Source organism: Mustela putorius, unplaced genomic scaffold (genome assembly GCF_011764305.1).
Source record: "Mustela putorius furo isolate JIRA1106 unplaced genomic scaffold, ASM1176430v1.1 tig00000083_pilon_pilon_pilon, whole genome shotgun sequence".
NCBI lineage: Eukaryota > Metazoa > Chordata > Mammalia > Carnivora > Mustelidae > Mustela > Mustela putorius.
The window spans coordinates 21,936,430-21,956,756 of NW_025421273.1; the positions used below are offsets into that span (position 1 = coordinate 21,936,430).

Consider the following 20,327-nt stretch of genomic DNA (forward strand, 5'->3'; position numbering starts at 1 on the left):
ATCAGGGAGATGTTGTTTAAGGGTACAACTTGCAACTAGGAATTAAATAAGTTCTGGAGATCTCAGACATAGCAGAGTGAATACAGTCAATATATACCATAAACTTCAAAGTTACTGAACGCCTTGATCTTAATTGTTCTCCCAACAGGAAAAAAAAAAAAAAAAGAAGGATAATTATGTGAAGTTATAGAGGTGTTGGCTAACTCCACAGTGGTAGTCATATTCCAGTATCAGACCGATTACATTGTACGCCTTAAATATACACAATGTGATATGACAATTACATCTCAATGGAAATAAATTAAAATACTAAAATGCAGATAATGAGTCATGCACAGAAAAAGAGATTTGCAATATTACTCTGCTCACACTCTTTTTTTTTTTTTGGTGGGGGGAGACAGTTCTAGTTCATAACCTCCCATTATGTTAACATGTAATGGGCCAGCTCTTGTTCTAAGTGAGTTAAGAATAAATATATGTCAGTATTTTCCAAAGCAGAAGAAGGTGGTTGTTTAGTCAGAGTGACCCAAGCTGCAGCCACAGCTCCCGCTTCCTGAGGAGCCTTCAGCAAACCCCGTCCCCTCCCAGAGCCTCCAGTTTCTTTATGTGAAAAATGGGGTCAATAATGAAGGTTAGGCTTCTCAGGATACGAAACAGACTCTGTGAGGCACCCATCACTCTGCTCAATTCATAGAAGGGGCTGGTCAATGGCAGCTGCTCTGGAAGACCCCGGGAGCAAGCGGGAGCCCATCGGGGGCTGGGGCCTCCCCAGCCGGTTATGGTCCTCAGAAGGAGGCCACTGAGCAGCCTGGTGCTGGTGGGGTGGCCAAGAAGCGAGAGCGGGCAGGAGGCCAGCGCTGTCCCCAGCTGTGGAGCCCCATGGCATCTGCCTGTGGGTCCAGAGTCACATCTGTGCTTCTGCTCAGTCTCTGGGTTGTATTTAATGACCTGTTTCATGGCCCTTTCTTCCGCCATGACTCACTGCCGTGCTTCCATCTCCTGGAAGTGTTTACGGGATTTCACCTCACTGAGAGGGAGAGTGAGGAGAGGGATCCTCCTGCCCACCCCTTCCTCTGGAAAAATCATTGCCATCATGCCATCCTCATCTCTCCAACAGCTGCCATTTTAGGGCATCCACCCAGTGCTAGACCAGGGCCTGGGTGCTTGGCCTACCCACCCCCCTTTGTCCTCTTCATCACCCCAGGAGGTAGGCATGATCATCCCCATTTTACAGATGATGAAACAGAGACAAAGAGGTGACATGACTTGCCCAAGATCAAAGAGGGGAGCCAGGAGTCCCACAGCTTTGTCTAACTCCAGAGGCTGAGTCACCTGGGAAGTGCCCAGGAAGGCTGGGAATGTCACCGTGGGAATGGAGCAGGTTAATGCCCCCAGCCTCAGGAGAGGGAACATCCCCGGAGGAGGGAGACACGGGCCCTGAAGGGGCACGGCAGCCTGGGGCAGATGAGGAGGAAGGGCAGAGGGCACCCCATGCGCAGGACTGGCCCTTGAGGCCAGGAGCAGGAGAGCACCTGGGGGATGAGTGGGCAGAGCACCCGGCAGGAAGCAAGAGGGGCCCAAGCACACTTAGCTTCCTTCTGACCGATAGCACCTACAAGCAAGGCTAAGGAGCCGCACCAGAGGATCTCCCCAATATAAGAATTTCTTGACGATTTCCACCCACCCCCTTAAAAAGACAGAGTTTTTCAGGGGCCTTCGAGGGCCCCTTGGTGGGGGGAGTTTGGGAAATTGTCTCATAGCGTTCCAGACCTTTCCTTTCCTCAGAGTCCTAATCCTGCTCTATGATCATTAGCATTCTGGGGCTAAGCCTTTTCAAGCTGGCAGAACAAAAGCGACCACTAAGGCCAAGGAGAAAAGGTCGGAAGAAGGTGACAGCCCAAAACCTGTCCGATGGAGACATAAAGGTGCTGGTGAACATCATCCGGGCTTATGACATTCCCGTGAGGAAGCCAACGGCAAGGTGAGGGCCCTCCAGATGGCCTTGGAATAGAGAGTACGGTGTCCCAGCCAAGTGGGTCACTTCCTTATAGCATGTCCACCCCTACTTTGAACATAGTGGTTGATCATGGGGGCCAGGGGTGGGGGCAGTCTTACTGAAGCCAAAACTCTATTGGTTGCAACTAATAGAACCAACTTAGTTAATTTAGGCTAAAGAGGGGATTCATTGGGAATATCTCAGAGAACTCAAGGTTAAGAGGTACAGCTGAACTGCATGGTGGACAATGCAGTAAAAGATTCAGATGGTTCTTCTGAGGCCCCATTGTCTCTCTCGCTTGCTTCCCCCTGTGGGTCTGCCTCATCTCCCTGTGAAGGAAGTGGTCCTTTCAGCCACGGTACCATCCACCGAGCATCAGTTTCTCAGGAGAGAAGCTGAAGGTCCCGACTTGGGTCAGGGGTTGATCCATAGTCTCATCACCTACACCCAAAGAGGCAGGGTCCGAAGGCCCAGGCCTGAAGGTGGGGAATAGTTCTCAGAGAAGTGGGTGTGAACTAGGCAGATACCCAAAAGGTGTGTGTCCTAAGTTCTAAATAACACATGCTACGAGCATAAAAATGTGACTTCCCTTTTATCTTCTCCGAGACATGAGCGATGCCTACTACGTTGCATTACACTAGGGCAGTGGGGACCCCCCCTCCAAGCCAGGATAAAGTGAGCCTGAGTCTCTTGCCCCTTTAGAGAACAGAGATGAGCAAGAATTCAGGAAAGAAAGAGCAAGAATTAAAACTTCTGCCAGCCAGTACCTTTGCCAGTGTAATGAGGAAGGCTGACTTTCCTGCCCACTCACCAGCTTCCCTGCACTGTGCTAAGGCTCTTTCATACAGAGTATCTCACTTACTTTTCACTATTATTAATATCTCCTTTTCACAAAAAGGAAAATGTGTGGCTGGCTTGTCCAGAGTCCTCCAACTCCATCTGATTCACAGAAGAGCCCCATTCTGGACTTTGGAATCTTATTTCTTCTCTAGGATCTTGCTTTTACATTTATCCCCCATCCATTATTTTACCCTTTTGTTTTAACTGCCTAACTCTTCCACCCATTACAGAACACCTCATCATCACCAACTATTCCCACCATTGGGTCACTAGTAAATGCCCATTTAAGTTCTCGAATCTAGCATTGCTTCCTTGAGCCACAGCCCCATGCCTTCACCTTGATTGCATCAAAGCTCAACTGTGGGGAGAAAAACTGTTTTTAAAAAATAATATATAGGTGTTTCTCTTATTTTGGTCTCTGTAGAATTTTTTTTTAAGTGTTAAACCATTCCGTTCAAATTACAAGGAGGCTGGGCTGATCCTCTGTGTTATACATTGCCGTGTAGGCTCATCAACACAGCTCAGATAGCAACGCTTGCAATGAGCCTGTCCGAATCTCCACCCTCTACCCTTGCATCAAACTAGATCGGATTTTTCATCGCCTGCTCTGTACTCTCCTAGCTCATGCCCATCCCTGTGGTCTAACATGCATCCCACTGGATTGTGGTTATTTGTTTACATGTCTTCTGGCCCTTTTCAATGGAGCTGAAGTGTGTTGTGTTTGTCTTTGCAGCCCCAGAGTCTAACACAGGCTGCAAATATAGTAGGCATTTAACAGATGTTTTGGTGATACTGTAGTCAGTGGTGTTCCAAAGAGAAAAAGGATTTCTCTAGTAGCTCTTGTGTTAAATATTCCACTTCTATAGTCTCATGGTTTGTCTGATACCCTAATCTATGAAAAGGGAGGACACTTTGGTAGAAGGAGACAATGTATACTTTATAGCCCAGTAATGAATATGAATAAAATACTTGGTAAAACGCAAGGTTCAGGGCAAATATACAGGTGTGTTGTTAGGATGAGGAGAAAGGTATCTGGAAGCGACTCTCTCAAGACAACTGTCTTTTCTTTTTTTTTAAGAATCCCAAAAGGGATGGAGTGTCTGGGTGACTGAGTTGTTTGAGCATCTGACTCTTGATTTTGGCTCAAGTCATGATCTGAGGATCATGAGATCAAGCCCACATCAGACTCCGTGATGGACATGGAGTCTGCTTAAGATTCTCTCTCTCCCTCTCCCTTTGCCCCCCACCCACCCCACACTTACCCACCCACCCTGGCGCATGTGTATGTTCTCTCTCTCTTAAAAGAATCCCAAAAGGAGGCCCCTGGGTGGCTCAGTTGGTTAAGCAACTGCCTTCAGCTCAGGTTATGATCCCAGAGTCCCAGGATGGAGTCCCACATCAGGCTCCCTGCTCAGCAAGGAGTCTGCTTCTCCCCCTGACCACCCCCCCTTCTCGTGCTCTCTCTCTCTGTCTCAAATAAATAAATAAAATCTTTAAAAAAAAAAAAATCCCAAAAGGGAAAAGGGGAAGACCCATAGATCCTAATTCAAGCAAGGAATTCATGAGAGTGTCTTTCACAGTGAGGTTTGGCAGGCCCAGAGAGAGGGGTCTTACGGGGGATATGTAGCTCGCAGATACTGCAGAGTTCAGGGTCACAGAGAATGAATGCAGTGGGAGGGGACCTGGGTGGAAACGGGCAGGGCAGGCTGGCAGGAGTTCAGGATTCTACCACCTGAGAGGGACTGTGGCTCTCATTTTGGGGGGAAAAGACAGAGCCCTCACTCAGGCACCCCCTGGGAGAGGAAGAACAGGGGGAGGACCCTTTGCACTGTTCCAGACAGACATGTAGGTCTAGGGATGGAAGTTGGGGTGGCATGGAGTCAAAGGGCTCTGCACCACAGATGCTTGAAACCACTTGGGCCCAGCAGGACCCAGAATCAAATGAAACAGTGTTACTCCATCACAGAGCCTGACACAAAGGAGGTCCCAGTCTTTGCTCCCTTCGTCCTTAAACTCTCCCTTTCCTTGTCCTGGGAACCACCATCAAAAGCCAGCTGCTGGGGTGCCTGGGTGGCTCAGTGGGCTAAGCCTAAGTCATGCCACCCCAACTTCCATCCCTAGGCCTAGGGGTGACTCCATGGAGTCCATGCCACCCCATGGAGTCCACTAAGTCATGGAGAGGACCTGAGCATACTAAAAGCTTTCTGAAGTGTCAACAAACTTAAAGAAAACATCTGTCACCAGAGCCCTACCTCTTTGGAGAAGCTATCTTGCTGAGTATCTAATTCCTGTCATGCATTTCTCCCTCCTAGCAAATTCCAGCAGCCATCAAGATCTTCAAGGACTTTCAGCGAGAAACGTGCTGCTTCGCCAACCACACACAGCCCTACCCACAGTGTGGACTACCCCCTCGGCCAGGTGACAAACCCAGATGCTATGGTTTGGCTTAGATCCTTGCCCCTTCAGAATGGCCCAGAAAATGTATTGTCTCTTCAATGCTTCATTTTCTTTGCAAACACACTACTTAGTCAACATATTCTACCTCTGCCTAGAACAAAATAATTCAACGAGGTGTTACGGACTCTAACACCTTGCTCTTGTCTTTAAGGTTTTAGTACGTCCTTTTGTAGAGGTTTCTTTTCAACGAACAATTTGCCACACAACTACAGCTGAAGGACCAAACCCCAGCTGGAATGAAGAATTGGAACTTCCTTTTAGGTGAGCATATTTTCCTCTTTAGGGAACTATAGGATATTTTGAAGAAAGGTGAATAAAACGGAGACCTGGGGGGAAATGACTATGGTGAAAGTTTCTGTAGCTCGTGGGCTGGGACAAGATCCAGGAGTCTGAGCCCAAGTCCCATACTGTTCCACTGGTACCACAACTAACTCCAGTCCAGAGGAAAAATGGGAAAATGTCCAATTTTTTCTGTTGTTCCTTGTCTCCCCGACTCTGGAACCTTCAAGTAAACTCCCCAGTCTGTTACTCCCTACTTTCCATAATGACGCTTTCTTCCTCACCAGAAATACTACATAGGCATTTAAAACTTTAAGTGATTTTAGGTATTTAAAAGACTCCTTATTTCAGATCTTGAAGCAGTCTTAGAAATTACCTAGTGCACCACTCTACTTTTATAGGAAAGAAATGAAAACCCAAGCATAGAAGGTGACTGGCTTCAGGCCACATAGTCCTTAGAGACAGAGCAAGGACTCGAGCTGGTTGAGCCAGAAGAGAAGGACACATGCTACTATTATGCCCGGAGCAAGCAAAAAGAATGAGAAAACAGAAAGGCAGATGCTCAATAAAACACATACAACAGCCCAGTATGGGGTAGGGCCTGGCTGGACCCAGAGCAGGTGGTATTACAGAAGATCCCCACCCCTGCCCCGCTTGAGTTTTCTATGGGAAGGTGAGTAGGACGCAGGGTCTGTTCCAGCAGCCTTGTCATTGGAGGTTTAAGGCTAGGGAGTAGTCTGCTAGAGACACACCTTCTAGAGCCCCGTTGCTAAAGAAAGCTGCACACCGGCACAAGTGTCGGCCAGAGGCCTTGCGTGTAACCCGTCCACCGAGCCAGCTCAGCCATGGCCAGCTGGGGGGATGATGTGAGACTCAGCAGGGCAAGCCAGCAGATAGGGGGCTTCTCTCTGTCCAGAGCCTCCAGTCTAGGGTCCCTTCCTCCTGAGTATGGTGTTAAGTTATAGCATCTCAGTACAAAGGTAACGTGGAACATAAGGAATAGCATGGAGGACATTAGGAGAAGGAAAGGAAAAGTGAATTGGGGGAAATGAGAGGGGGAGATGAACCATGAGAGACTGTGGACTCCAAGAAAGAAACTGAGGGTTTTAGAGAAGAAAGGGAGGGGAGGACAGGTGAGCCCACTGAAAGGTATTAAGCAGAGCACATATTGCATGAAGCAGTGGGTGTTATACATAAACAGTGAATCAGGGAGCACTACATCAAAAACTGATGTTGTACTGTATGGTGGCTAACATAATAAAAAATAATAAAATTTTTTTTTAAAAAGGTAAATGTTTGGAATGAAAACATTGCTTTTGATCCTTATCTCTATGCTCATATTTGAGGATTTTTCAGATTTTGGTATATGAATGCTCACTGTTTCCATCTTACCCATTGTCATGGTTGTCTGGTCACATGTGCCCATTTGCAGGGCCCCCAATGGGGATTACAGCACGACCAGTTTGCAGTCAGTGAAAGACGACGTGTTCATAAACATCTTTGATGAAGTGCTGTACGATGTCCTAGAGGTAAGCCCACGGTTTTGAGGAAGACGTCTGCACCCATGTTCACATCCTCTACCCACCATGTGTCCCTAACACATTCTCTTTATGATGGTTGACATGTTTCAGACTTGACATGTATCAGCACGAAAGGGAGAAGGGAGGAAGAGAGCTAGCTTTTTGATTTTTGATAACTGCCCTGGGTGTATTACATACATGGTCTTAATTCTAGAACAACCCTGTGAAGGAGATTGTTAAATCTCCAGTTTAGTGAAGGGGAAACTGATGTGCAGAAGGGTTGAGCGTCTTTCCCAGGGTCACAAAACAATGAAGTGTATGAACCAGAATGGGCCGCAGGTCTGCCTAACCTAGCCCACCGGCTTTCAGCTACACCTCGGCCGTTTTCCCAGGGCCAGTTAATTACGTGAGTGGCTGACGTTCCTAAAGGTTTACGGCTTCCGACCCCCCGCAGGATGACCGTGAAAGAGGAAGCGGAATCCACACGCGTATTGAGAGACACTGGTTGGGAAGCGTGAAAATTCCATTTAGCACCATTTATTTCCAAGCCAAGGTAAGCATCTGATGTCTGAATTCCGTGGGACTCGGGAACGGCCGTGTCCACTGCTCCTGTTATGGCTTTCTCGGTGGGTCTGCCCCCTCCATACGGACAGAACCTAGGGCGAGCGGCGGTTGGCACGATAAGCCGTCAATTTGGGTCATATCTGCGTGGCTTGTAAAACATCAATTTCTCTCAAAGTCAGGAGTTATTGTAGGACTCTTCCAATCTGAGAATTTTTCTAACATTTAAATAGAAGTAAAGCAGAACGTGGGACAAAGCAGAAACATGTCGAAACGACAAAAATGGGGTGGATAGATGCCTGAGAGCAACTTGAAGGGAACAGTCAGGACAGTGATGGCCGATTTCATCACATACATTCTATTAATGCTTCTAGAGTGCTCCCGATTTCAGACATAAAAACGGTTAGTGGAGACTCATTCCACTAAGATACCCTTCTTCAGAGTTTAATGATTTTGCTTAAGGGGACCCATTAGGTTAACAATGCTTGAATGATTCAGTAGCTCTAATCTGGGACAGTGAAAGATTCTGCAGTGACTCTAATATCCTGGTGTTAAATCCATGGCAACAGGAGGCTTTGAGCCACAAGCCTGTAGGTAATCTCCCACAGCCACAGAGGGAGCAATTTAATCCCACCCAGACCAGGTGTCGCCCGGGCCCCAGAGTCTTTGGCAAAACCCGGGCCTGGATGGGTTGGAATCTCAAGGACTGTGGAATTGTGATTCTCCCCCTAGACAAAGGAACAGTCCACAGGTGAAGATTCCGTGATGTACTGGCCAAAAAATTTCCATTTCTCTCTTTGAATACATCTTAAGGGGCACCTGGGTGACTCAGTTGCTTAAGTGTCGCCTTCGGCTCAGGTCATGATCTCAGGGTCCTGCAATGGAGTCCCATGTTAGGCTCCCTGCTTAGCAGGGAGCCTGCCTCTCTCTCCCCCTGCCATTCCCTCTGCTTGTGCACTCTCTCACTCTCACTGTCAAATAAACAAATAAAGTCTTTTTTTAAAAAAGATCTTAAATGAAAGAAGAGCTGTTTAAGAGCACATGAGTTTTTAAACGAAACTGCCATGTTATTTGGCATTGCTGAATTTCACATTTGGAAGGGTACTCAGAGGTAATTACTCCCAATCCCTTCCTCATAAGTGAATCTCCTTTATTATGGTAATATCCATACTCTGCTTGAGTGTCTCTAGAAATAGGGAACTCACTACTTCATGAGGCAGTTTGATCTCTTTGCCATAGCTGTGTTATAAATTTCTTCCTTGAACCATGCCATAATCTATGTGCTTCCCTACTCGTAGGTCATGGTTTGGAGCTACTCGTAGCAAGTCAAGCCCTGACCCAGTAATAACAGTAGGAGTAACTATATTGCATCCATTACTAGCTAGTTTGTATGTCACCTCAATTTAACTTCACAACAACCCAGTCAGCTTTATTGTTCCCATTTTACAGATAAAGAAACAGAAGCCTAGAGAGGTGAGGTCACTTCTCAAATCTCAAAGCTTACAGTGGAGTGGGGTTCAGTGTTTACCCACTTCCCACAATGCTCACACTGTGTATCCCTGGAGAACGAGATTGATAAAAGGAGAGAGAACCATTCAGCTTTGGGGTTTATACATTTCAATATTAACTTTTGAGAATGGTTTCGTCACATTTGTCATTTAGAAATTTTGTCTTACTCCAAAGCTCGTGCTCTTCCGTGCAGCCGCAGGGGACATCTGGCAGGATATGGAGACCCATTGGTCACTACTAGAGTGGGAGCTAGTGGCATCTCCACCCAGGCACCCATCCCTGGGTGGAGGCCAGGGATGTTGCAGACACTTCACAGTGCATAGGACAGCCCCACCACAGAAGTCATCGGGCCCCAAATATCAGCTGTGTGCAGGGCCAGAAACCCTGTCTTAAATCCTTATGCCCCAGCTATCTGGAGATAATGCCCATTCCTCTCCGGGTCATCAGCCTATGTCTCACATCAGATGTGCTCAGTTATTTCAGCTACACATTTCATGGCTTTGTTTCTGTGTCCTTTTTTTTTTTTTTTAAGATTTTATTTATTTATTTGTCAGAGAGAGCGAGTGGTAAAGGGAGAAACAGAGTTGCCATTGATCAGGGAGCCTGATGCAAGGCTCGATCCTAGGACCCTGGGATCATGACCTAAGCTGAAGGCAGACACTCAACCCACTAAGCCCCCCAGGTGCCCTATTTTTGTATCCTTTTCTCTGCACCCCTTCACCCACCCACCCCCACTCCCAGGCTCTGGGGCAAAGCACCGATGTAAGGAGGAAATTAAACAGCAGGTCACTTAATTCTTTCCTGGAAAACACAGTCACTGAAAGTTTAACTTCCCTCTCTATTTCTTCTGAGACATAAATACCACTAAAGACTGAAATGAAAATCGGATTCTCTGTAAGCGTATGAATTTCAGATTCTGTCTCTGAATAGTGGTGTGGCATCAGACAGTCGTAATAAACGTATTGTTGTGTTGACTGTGCAAGAGTGGAAAGTCCTGTCTTTTGAAGTCTCTACAGAAGTCAGGTCATTTTATGTAAGTGGCTGGTAGTGCACCAGACCTGCATGTATTGAGCACCTGCTGTGTATACAAAACGCTGCTCTACATCGGAGAAGGGTGGTCAAAACCTGGGTGATACAGAGATCTATTCACAGAGAGAAATGACAGAGTCTCCAGAGGGAAGTGATAAATAGGCACACACCTACGAAGTCGGGCAAAATGGGTCACGGTAACAAGTGCAAGATACACTGCCTACATGAGGCTGCTGGAGACAAGGGAATGATTCACCAAGGAAATGACATCTGATCTGGAAATAGTGCTTAGTACTCTGCGGGGCGGGGGGTGGTGAGGGGGGAGTGGCTGCTGGCCCACCCGTACTGAGCACTGAGCACTGAGCACTGAGCTTCTGCCAGGCAGTTTTGTGAGTGTCTGACATCTACTCATCCAGCACCCAGAACCACCCTACAACAGGTCCTATTACTGTCTCTTGATAAAGGCAGGAGCTCAGGCACCCGTGCTGTAATCCAGGATTTGAAGCCAGGTGACCTGCTGTCACAGTCCCCCCGCAGAGCTGGGGGATGCTCCGTGGAACTGTGCAGGGAAGTAGAGAGCCCTTCCCATGAGAGCTCAGGGAGACACGCCGGGAAAGAGGGGGAGCCTTGAATGCCAGTCTGAGCAGACTTTATTGGATTCACTAGGCAGTGAGAGCCAGCACTTGCCTTTGAACTTTCACAGGAAAACCACTGGGATGTTTACCAAGTCATATGTTCTTCACAGATTGATGGGACGTTTAAAATAGACATTCCCCCTGTTCTTCTGGGCTACAGCAAGGAGCGAAGCCTGATTATCGAGCGGGGTTTTGACTCTGTGAGAAGCCTGAGTGAAGGCTCCTACATCACCCTGTTCATTACCATCGAGCCTCAACTGGTTCCCGGGGAGTCTGTTCGAGAAAAGGTAACCCTGCCCCCACTCAGGAATCGACAGCCTGGTGTTGAGATGCTGCTAGGCTGGCTGGGCGGCGTTTTTATAAACACAGACCGCATGGCGCACGCAGAGGTCCCTAACACTGCCCACTCGCTACTCTTACAGTCTAGATGGATGGAAGGGGAGACGGCAGATTTGCACTTCCATTGAGCCGATACTTCAGTTGATCAACAACTTAAACGTTCAGGCAAAGCAAGACAGACATAAACATGCATCAGGTTTAGAAGAATTTTCTTAATGGGAGGAGAAAAGCAGACCGCTCTTTTATCTTGCTGTTTATCAGCAAGCACGCCGAAATAGAGCTCCACGTCTGACCTCACATCCCTTGCTGGGCTGTGCGTCGAATCGATTTACAGCACTATAAGGCTAGACTTCCAGGGTCACCTCGCTTCAGTGCCTTCAGACAGGCGCAGGCATCTGCACAAATGCCCTAATTCTGAACCGCTCTACAACAAAGTTTCCAGAACCTAGGTTTGTTGGCAACTGTTTCCAGCCCTTACAGCCAGTACACACTTCCTTAACATAACATGCTTATTCAGCAGTGATATGTGCTGCCCTCTCTGGTCTGGGGGGAGAGCATTGATCATGACCTGTTGTTCATACTACAAACTGATCCAATCACCACCACCACGTACTGAGTTCTTACTCGGTTCTCCGCACCGTGTCAGACGTTTGAGACCTGTTCTCTCTTAATACTCACAGCTATACTGTGTGATGGGTCTCTGACTGAGACAGGAGGAAACCGAGGCTCAACCATCCAGTTCACCCAAACAGTAAATGCAGAGCTAACGAGTCTGTCTGACTCGAAATCGTATATATTCAATAAATATTTACTGAGCATCTTCTGTGTGACTGGCATTTTTCAGGCACTGGGGATACAGCAGCCTAGAAAAGCAGAGAAAAATCCCACGGAGCTTACATTCCTGTGTAAACCCAGCTTGTCACCTACTGCACTAAACGTGGATTCTTGTGCTGACTCTTTCTTTAGTTTATCCATCTTTATAATTAAGACTCAGATGGAGATGGGGGGACAAAAGAGCACATTCCTGTTTCTTTTTCAGTGTTACAGTTTTGTTCACAGAAAAAAATACTTCCACTATTCGCCTTTGCAAGGATTATTGGAAAAATAAATCTGCTGAAATTCAAATTAATTTTATATGCTAGCCTTGGTCACAAATGCTGTGAAAATCTGTTTTCTAGAAGACATGGCAGAATATATGTGTTTCAGAGTATTTCTAGGAAGTGAAACATGTATTCTTAATGTTCTTTCTTTATGTATAAACTCAAGAGAAAGCCAGAAAACATGCTGACACAGAAAAATGCTCCCAGACAAAAGATGGCTTTGCTATTTCTGTCTTCTTCGTGAAGGAAAAGCACTCCATCTGGAGGTGAGCTTCCAGAGCCCGTGAAAGCAGTCTGGAACCACTTTCCGGGACCACTGGCTGAAGGGCTGAAATCAGGGCTGCCTTAGCACCTGGTGCATGTCCTGGCACTGCCCCCCATGGGCTCTGAACCCAGGTCCCCCAGGTCTCGTAGCCTGCCCTGTCTACAGGCAGGTACCAGGGCTGTCCACTGCTGTCTTCCATGGCATGTCACTGCCCCGCTGTGGCTGTGCGAAGCATTTCCATTAGGCCTCCGAAAAGAGGGCTTAAGAAACCCATTTCGAGGGCAGGCTCTTTGCTGCTATTTGATGAGGAAGCATGTGGACTGACAGCACCCTAAGGTCCTAAACACAGCAGCAGAAAATACTGCCTGGTGAGTCCCCTGAAGATAATGCAGGAGAGACAAGCTCTCATCCTAACAGCATAGAGCCCATAACCTGGAATTGGCTCTCCACTTATCAGCGACTTCCAGGATTAGCAGATTAGAATCTTCCCTCCACCATCACCCCACGGGAACCATTCCCTGTGACTTTTTAAGGGATTTACTCATGGGATTTTCATAGAGAATCAGTAGCAACACCTGAAATTCTTACACCTACTTTATGTTGTCTCAAGGGAAGTTAAGTTTTTAAAAATAGATTATTTCTGTTAATAAAGTGTTCCTCTCATGTCTTTTTTCTTTCTTGCCTCTGATAGATGAGTGACATGCTTAAAAAGGTGTACCAGGTATTGTGTTTTACATTCATTGGTCAGTAGTCATTAGGCTTTTATTCAGCTGCCCTCCGTCCCCTGCCACTCGGAGGCTGATGGGTCCTGCTATGTGTGCAATCCCTGGGCAATGAGCTACAGATGTCTAGAGTTCCATGAAGAATGTCCAGTTTCTGGCCCGTTACATTCTGTCAGAGAGATTCTTAGTTAGCTTTGAATGTAGGAAGTCATAGGTGTGAATGTAGCTTGCCTGCTGGGATCCATCTCCACTGTCTCCAAGCCCATAAAATCCATAAGCTGCTGCTTACAGAGACCACGCAGCCGTGACAAGGATTTCTGATCCACGGAGCTGTCAGTGTGTCCAAAGGGAGGTTTTGAAACTGTTCAATTTTCTGTAAATACTGACACTAACCTAACGGTTAAAAAAAAAAAAAATTGAACCGGTTAAGAATTTTCCACATTCTGTGTTGAATCAAACTGAGAATTCGTCAGTTAGCCCTTAATTTGTTTTGTAATAAACAACCCGAATTCTTCCAGTATTTAGCCTTCCCTTGGCACTCCTTAGATTACCAAATGGCACACTCCTCCATAAATCACTGTTTCAGTCCATGAAACGGCATCATGGTGGCCTAAGCAAGTATTAATGACCATTAATAGATACTTAATTAAATGCTTACCTTGTGTATGCTTGGGGCAGACAGGAACACAAGATCATTCAGGCATGGGCCCTGCTCTCCCAAAGTACTGGGTACATAGTCAAAATACACAACAGCACATCCAGGTCCAAGTGGTAAAAAAGGTTTTAGGCACAGTTTCTTCAACCTGGAAGGCCAATAGCCAGGACTGATTCAGGGTTCTTACTGCTTTTTCTGGACAGTGCCTACTGCTGCCTCTTAAGTGCACCTCTAGCGTCCCGTGTTTAACTCCATAGAATCTCTGGTCAAATAATTAAGTGCCTGACTGCTTGTTAGTGTTTTCCTCTAGACTACAAGTTGCCTGAGGGCACTGTTTCATCCTCCTTTAACCACAGAGCCTGGAACCTTTCAGACTCTCAGCAAATAATTGGACAAATAGATAAATGAATGAGTTTAAAGGACACAGGGATGAATTCACTGGGTGCTTTTTTCAGCCACTCTTGTTGCATAATTTTCCATCTTTATAAAATTACAGTTATTTCGGGGGTGACAGTTATATCTCCGGAGTCTGTGATACACCCATACCAAACAAATCTTCGGAGCTCACCCTTTTCATTTATTTAATTCTCTGTCCCAGTGTGCCGAGCGGTAGGTGGTTATAGTGATGATGATGATGATGGTGTTCAGATTCAGATGTCAGGGGCATCCCGTGAGAGTATATGGCAGGCTTACGGAAGTGCCTCACATCCCCACAACCTCTATTCGAGTCCCTCAGGGGACAGCAATCAAATTAGAAGCAGAACCACAGTTCAGCTCCAATGAAACAAGTCAGAACAGCTGGGATAGTCTAGATTCAATCTGAAGTCATCAAAAGTAAGGGGATGTTTTCTGTGCACTTGTTCATTCACTCACCACATTTGTTAAACACTATATGAACTATGTGCCAGGTGCAATTGGTACTGGAGATTAAAAAAAAAAAAGATCAAAACAAAATCCCTGATTCTAGGCATCTTGATCTTGCTCTATGGGGGAGACAGTTTTAAATGCTAAAAAAATGAAAATAAAGCAGAGTATGAAAAGGATAGCTGGGTGCATTTCCCTTCTCAAAGCATACATATTTTCAGGCACTGCCTAGAATCTAAATTCCACCTAACAGTTAATTTTTCTAATAAAATTTTATATGAGTTTTATCTTGAAACCCTTTGAAATGTAAGCAACCGTATGTATATTTTTATGTAAGCAACAAAAATCTGGTTAAAAAACACTTAAATATGTGCTTTTTGCAAACTACTTTTTTAGCAATAGCGTTAAGGGGGAAAATTACGTGTGTCTAAAGGCAAATGAAGATTTCTCTATTGCATCTGCTTTGAGTTACTATCAGAAGTCTGGAAACTGGTAGCTCATCTTGGATCAGAGAACTACTTAGAATAAATATAATAAATTTGGTCTTTCTGGTTCTGTTTCCTTTTTCCCTGAGACCCATTACTATTATGTATTACATTGATCATGGGTTTAAAACTTAACACACCCACATGTATCTGTCAGTTTGTTATGCATTTAACGTGAGTTGCTCAAGCCTGCCTTTGAGATGTTAGATTTCTGAGCCCCTCTCCCCTCTAAAACCAATGTCAAAATACACAGAAAAACCTCTGCTTGGTCTCCTCAACCAGAATTAGTACATCAGAGTTTACTTTCTGTAGATGGCTATAGTGTCCATAGGACCGCTTCCCTGTTGGCTATTTTCTTTCAATCCTGTTCAATATCTTTTAAATACTTGATGAATCCATCTAATTCTTAGATTATAAATATAGTTAAATGAAGCCCTAGGACTCCAGGGCATGGCAATAGGGAAGGGGTCACTTAATCATAGTTCCTGAACCACACATTTAGTTCATGTCAACTGTGGGATCTCAGCGAGTTCTACTCTGTCTCCTGTCATCAGATGTAAACTCCATGGAGTATTTGTTTTTGAAGTTTGATTCTCAGGAAGATGAGAAATTGCTTCAAGCAACAGAGAAGTTTCAAACTGAATGTGCCTTAAAGTTTCCACATCGCCAGTGCCTCACAACAGTGACGGACATCAGTGGGAAAACCGTCTTTGTCACCCGTTACCTCAAGCCTTTAAACCCTCCCCAGGAGCTCCTGGATGCCTGCCCCAACAGCCCCCAGGCAACGGCGGTGAGTGTTTCATAGCCCATCAAGGTTGCGGCTAAAAATGTGTTAAAATTTTAATATATTGCCCTCTTAATTACCATGTTTCCTAGTACTTCAGATAGTCACTATATTGAGATTATTAGTGGTGAAAGAAATGATTAACACTTTTTTATTACTCTGAAGCTCATTTTCTTTAGAAAAGTCTGAAGGAACCAGAGACAATAGTAATCCTTAGTTCATTCTTTCAGTGAAAGATTGTGGGGTGCTTACCCTGTCCCTGGCTCTCAACTGGGTTCTGGAAATTAACATTTGGAAGATGCTTTACACTTTCACAGTGTCTTATATAAACACGCCTTCATTATGAGTCCTCCATCATTTTCTGGGATTCAAACCTAGACCTCCGACTTCAGAACTCATGCACTTTCTACTATAGTTAGAGAAGTATTCAGTATTATAGTTAATATGATAGGCGTCATTGACTTCAAATGAAGCAAAAATTATTTCCAAGATTTGAGGATGTACAAGCATGTAAGCTGTCACCACAGACCACATCCATACTGGGCCATTAAATATGGCTGCAAAGCACCTTCTCCCTCACAACCACACATAACAGAAGCCATATGTTAAACAGCTTTATTAAGTGACTACTGTAACCCATAACTATCTTTAGAGAGTGAGTAGTCTAGGAAGTAGTTGCTGCTAATAAGTTGTTAACATAATAATTTAGGAACAGGGTGATGATATATCTATTTGCAGATAAAAATACGGCAAAAAAGAAAAGCCCGTGTTCCACATATCAGTTACTTTTTTTGTCAATCAATTTTTATTAAAAACCATAATAGGGACTTCACTCTGTTATTCCTAGCATAGTAAATATGCAGAAAACTTCTTTCAGGAGAGAACACAGGAGGGATGAATAAAATTTTTAAACCATTTTTAGAATTGTGGCTGACATAGAACTAAGGTGAGGGGGAAAACTCAGAGACAGGAAACAACGAAGCAGATTCCACAAGGGTGAGAGCCTGAAATAATGTCTTCTCTGAGGTCGTCCAGTAATTCCTGATGCCTTGTGCTGGGCTTCAAGCAGGCCACAAGGCTGTTGGGGAAGGAGGTAATATGTGGTGCCAGGCTAGGGAGGGAGGATGGTTGAATCAGAGACTCAGGTACAGAGTTAGGACTCTTGACAGGTAATGTCAACAGTTGGTAACCCAGGAAATACCCGGCTTTGCAGAAGGAATCTTGCTTGTCTCAGCCTGGATGGAAGAGAAAAGAGAAAACTTTCTCCAGGGAATTCCTAATCAATAAGTTGTATTTATTCACTTTTGAGACTGGAATTTACACTGCCTGGATGACACCCCCCTCCAAAAAAAGACTTCAGCTGAAAATTTAATTAAAAGTGTTCCCTATTGGGAATGCGCCTAAATCCCTGACAGAAGGAAACACAGATCTTTCTAGAACGCCCTTTAAACTCAGCCTTAAAAACAAACAGAAAAAGTTCCAAAGTTCCAACCAACACAAACATATAAAAGATTATCAATGAAGAAATAAGTCACCATAAAGAAGGTAAGAGTTAACACACACAACACACTGAAGAATTGGGCCACAAAGACCGCAGATACTGGAATTATCAGATTCATACTATAAAACAGACATGTTTACTCAGTTTAAGAAATCCAGGGAACAGTACACTGTCAGAACTGATAGGAAAGTTATTAAAAATATTGCATGATACTTATAAAAATATGAAATAGAATAGTTAAAATGAGAAGACAACTGGCTTAAGCAAAATACTAAATATAAGTAGAGACTACTTGAACTGGAATATGCATGCAAAGAAATTACTTGGAATATAGAGCAGAGATAGCAAAAAATAGAATATTTAAAGGAAAGGTTAAGAGACATGGAGGATAGAGGCAGGACACCCTGTATGAAAAGAGAAAGACAATGTTCAAAGAGATAGAGCTAAGAATTTAAGACTTGATGAAAGTCAACAATCCTCTGATCCAGAGCCCAGTATATCCTACACAAGATGAATGAAATGGAATTAAAATCTAGGCATGTCATGAGAACTACAAAGATGGTCTTAAAAGCAGCTGGAGAGAAAAAACAGATTTTTTATAAAAGAGCAATGATTCAACCAATAGACTTTTCAGCTGCACAAATGAAAGTCAGAGAAGGAATAATATCTGCAAAAGGCTGGAGGAAAACAGCCATCACACTAGTCATTTATATCCAGTGAAGCCATCTTTCACACAAACACTGGGAGAATTTACAACCAAAAGATTCTCAGTTAAGAAATTTATAAAAAAAAATTTACATCCAAGAGAAGTAAGGATAGTAGTACTATGATTATTAGCATAATAATAAGGAAAATGGGAAATTTGTGAGTAAACCTAAATAGGCATTGTCTTCACATCAATACTACTAGCAATGAGGATGGGAAATTGTGATAAAAACAAAAATCCTGGGGGAAAAAATGCATATATGTCAGGAAAGGATTGATGAGAGTATTTTAATGCCCTTGTATTTTCCAAGAGGAGAGTGAAGCTATTTATTAACTTTTTAAGAGTTTTACAGTTAAATATTCATGTTGAAACTTCTTTTACTTTTTTTAAGATTTTATTTACTTATTTTAAAAAGAGAGGACACAAGCGGGTGAGGGGCAGAGTGGGAGGGAAAGGGACAAGCAGACTGTGCTGAGTGTGGAGCCCGACGTGGGGCTCGATCCCATGTCCCTGAGATCATGACGCAAGTCAAAATCAAGAGTTGGGGGCTCAGCCGACTGAGCTACCCAGGTGCCCTCATATTGAAATTTCTAAATCAATCACTTAAAAGAGTAAAAGAAAGTCCATATAGCTTCCATAGTGGGGGGAGATAAAATAATGAAATGAGATGAAGAAGAGAGCAGGGAGAAAAAAAAGAAATAAAAAAGTATGAAAAATAAAAAGCACAGAATAAGGCAGTAGAAGTAGTCTAAATGTTTACTAGCAATCGCAATCAAAGCAAAGGGATTCAACTGTCAGTTAAAAAACAAAGACTGTCAAACTAGATTTTTAAAACTGATTATGGTGGAATTTGGCAAGCTGATTCTAATATTTGTATGATGGTGCAAAGGGCCAAAGTGGCCAAGACATCCTGAGGAATAAGAAGAACTCAGTGGGAAGATTTGCCATACCATATATCCAGACTGTTATGAGACCATAGTAATTAAAGTAAAATGGTATTGACACACAGATAACAGAGAGAAAAATGGAAAAGAATAAAAAGTCCATTCAAATTTAACCCACTCAAACCCGATGACTGGAAATGAGTAAAGAAAAAATTGACTATTACATAAATTTTATTGGAATCATGGATTTTTACATATTGAAAAAATAAAAATAGATTCCTACTTCACATCACTCAAGAGCAGAGACAGATTGAGGATTTAAATATGAAGACATTTTTATCTTTATGACTTGAGATAGAAAGTATTTCTTAAACAAGAGAGAAAAAAAAGCACAAGCTGTAAGAAAAAAAAAAAAAGATACATTTGGCCATATTAACAGTGAGAACTTGGGTTTATCAAAAACACCACAAAGGAAATGAAAAGCCACAAATAAGAAGATGTTTACAAACTGCAGGAATATGAGTTGTACTATAATGATGCCTGGGTTTCAGTTTCTAAATACTATTGCTCTCTCAAAAGGAGAAGTAAGTTAGGGGAAATCAGATGATGAAGGAGACAAACCATGAGAGACTGTGGACTCAGAAATAAACTGAAGGTTTTGGAGGCGGGGGAGGGGAATGGGGTTAGGTGAGCCTGGTCGTGGGTATTATGGAGGGCACGTATTGCAGGGAGCACTGGGTGTGGTGCATAAACAATGAATCTTGGAACACTGAAAAATATTAAATTAAATTAAATTACAAAAAAAAAAAAAAAACCTCCTTGGAGAAATGGCTGCTTTCTGAACTGAACTTGAGAAAATACAAGATGACTGTGAAAAGTCTTCTTATACCAGAAAGTAAGAGACCTAGGAGCCAGTGTGTTCATCTGTGAAAGATGGGTATTAGCTGTGACTTCCTCTGTAGGGTGTGTGCTTAGGGCGAAATGACATAATGTGGACACAACACTCAGGGAACAGTTGGTGAGCGCTCACTTCATTTTGTACACACAAATGTCTGTGATACGGGAAACTTTCTTGAAAGAAATGAGGTAGCAGGCGCCTGGGTGGTTCAGTGGGTTAAATCCACTGTTTTTGGCTCAGGTCACAATCTCAGGGTCCTGCGATTGAGCCCCGGTCAGACTCTCTGCTCAGCAGAGAG

The 20,327-nt window shown here is 44.1% G+C and overlaps 1 protein-coding gene across 5 annotated transcripts in view; it reads left to right on the top strand.

The window, feature by feature from the left end:
- Positions 1 to 20,327, top strand: part of CC2D2A (coiled-coil and C2 domain containing 2A) — a 135,657-nt gene that overhangs the window by 93,846 nt on the left and 21,484 nt on the right. For 4 of the 5 annotated variants that reach the window (XR_006605492.1, XM_004773377.3, XM_004773378.3 and 1 more), the window contains 7 exons: positions 1,814 to 1,981; positions 5,149 to 5,254; positions 5,445 to 5,554; positions 7,005 to 7,101; positions 7,547 to 7,645; positions 10,937 to 11,113; positions 15,843 to 16,046. Coding sequence is in view for 4 of the 5 variants with exons in the window: in XM_004773377.3 (XP_004773434.1) it covers positions 1,814 to 1,981; positions 5,149 to 5,254; positions 5,445 to 5,554; positions 7,005 to 7,101; positions 7,547 to 7,645; positions 10,937 to 11,113; positions 15,843 to 16,046 (961 nt within the window). In the remaining variant the exon portion in view is untranslated. The remainder of the gene's footprint in view (positions 1 to 1,813; positions 1,982 to 5,148; positions 5,255 to 5,444; positions 5,555 to 7,004; positions 7,102 to 7,546; positions 7,646 to 10,936; positions 11,114 to 15,842; positions 16,047 to 20,327) is intronic. The other variant, XM_045075767.1, reaches the window with a different exon arrangement.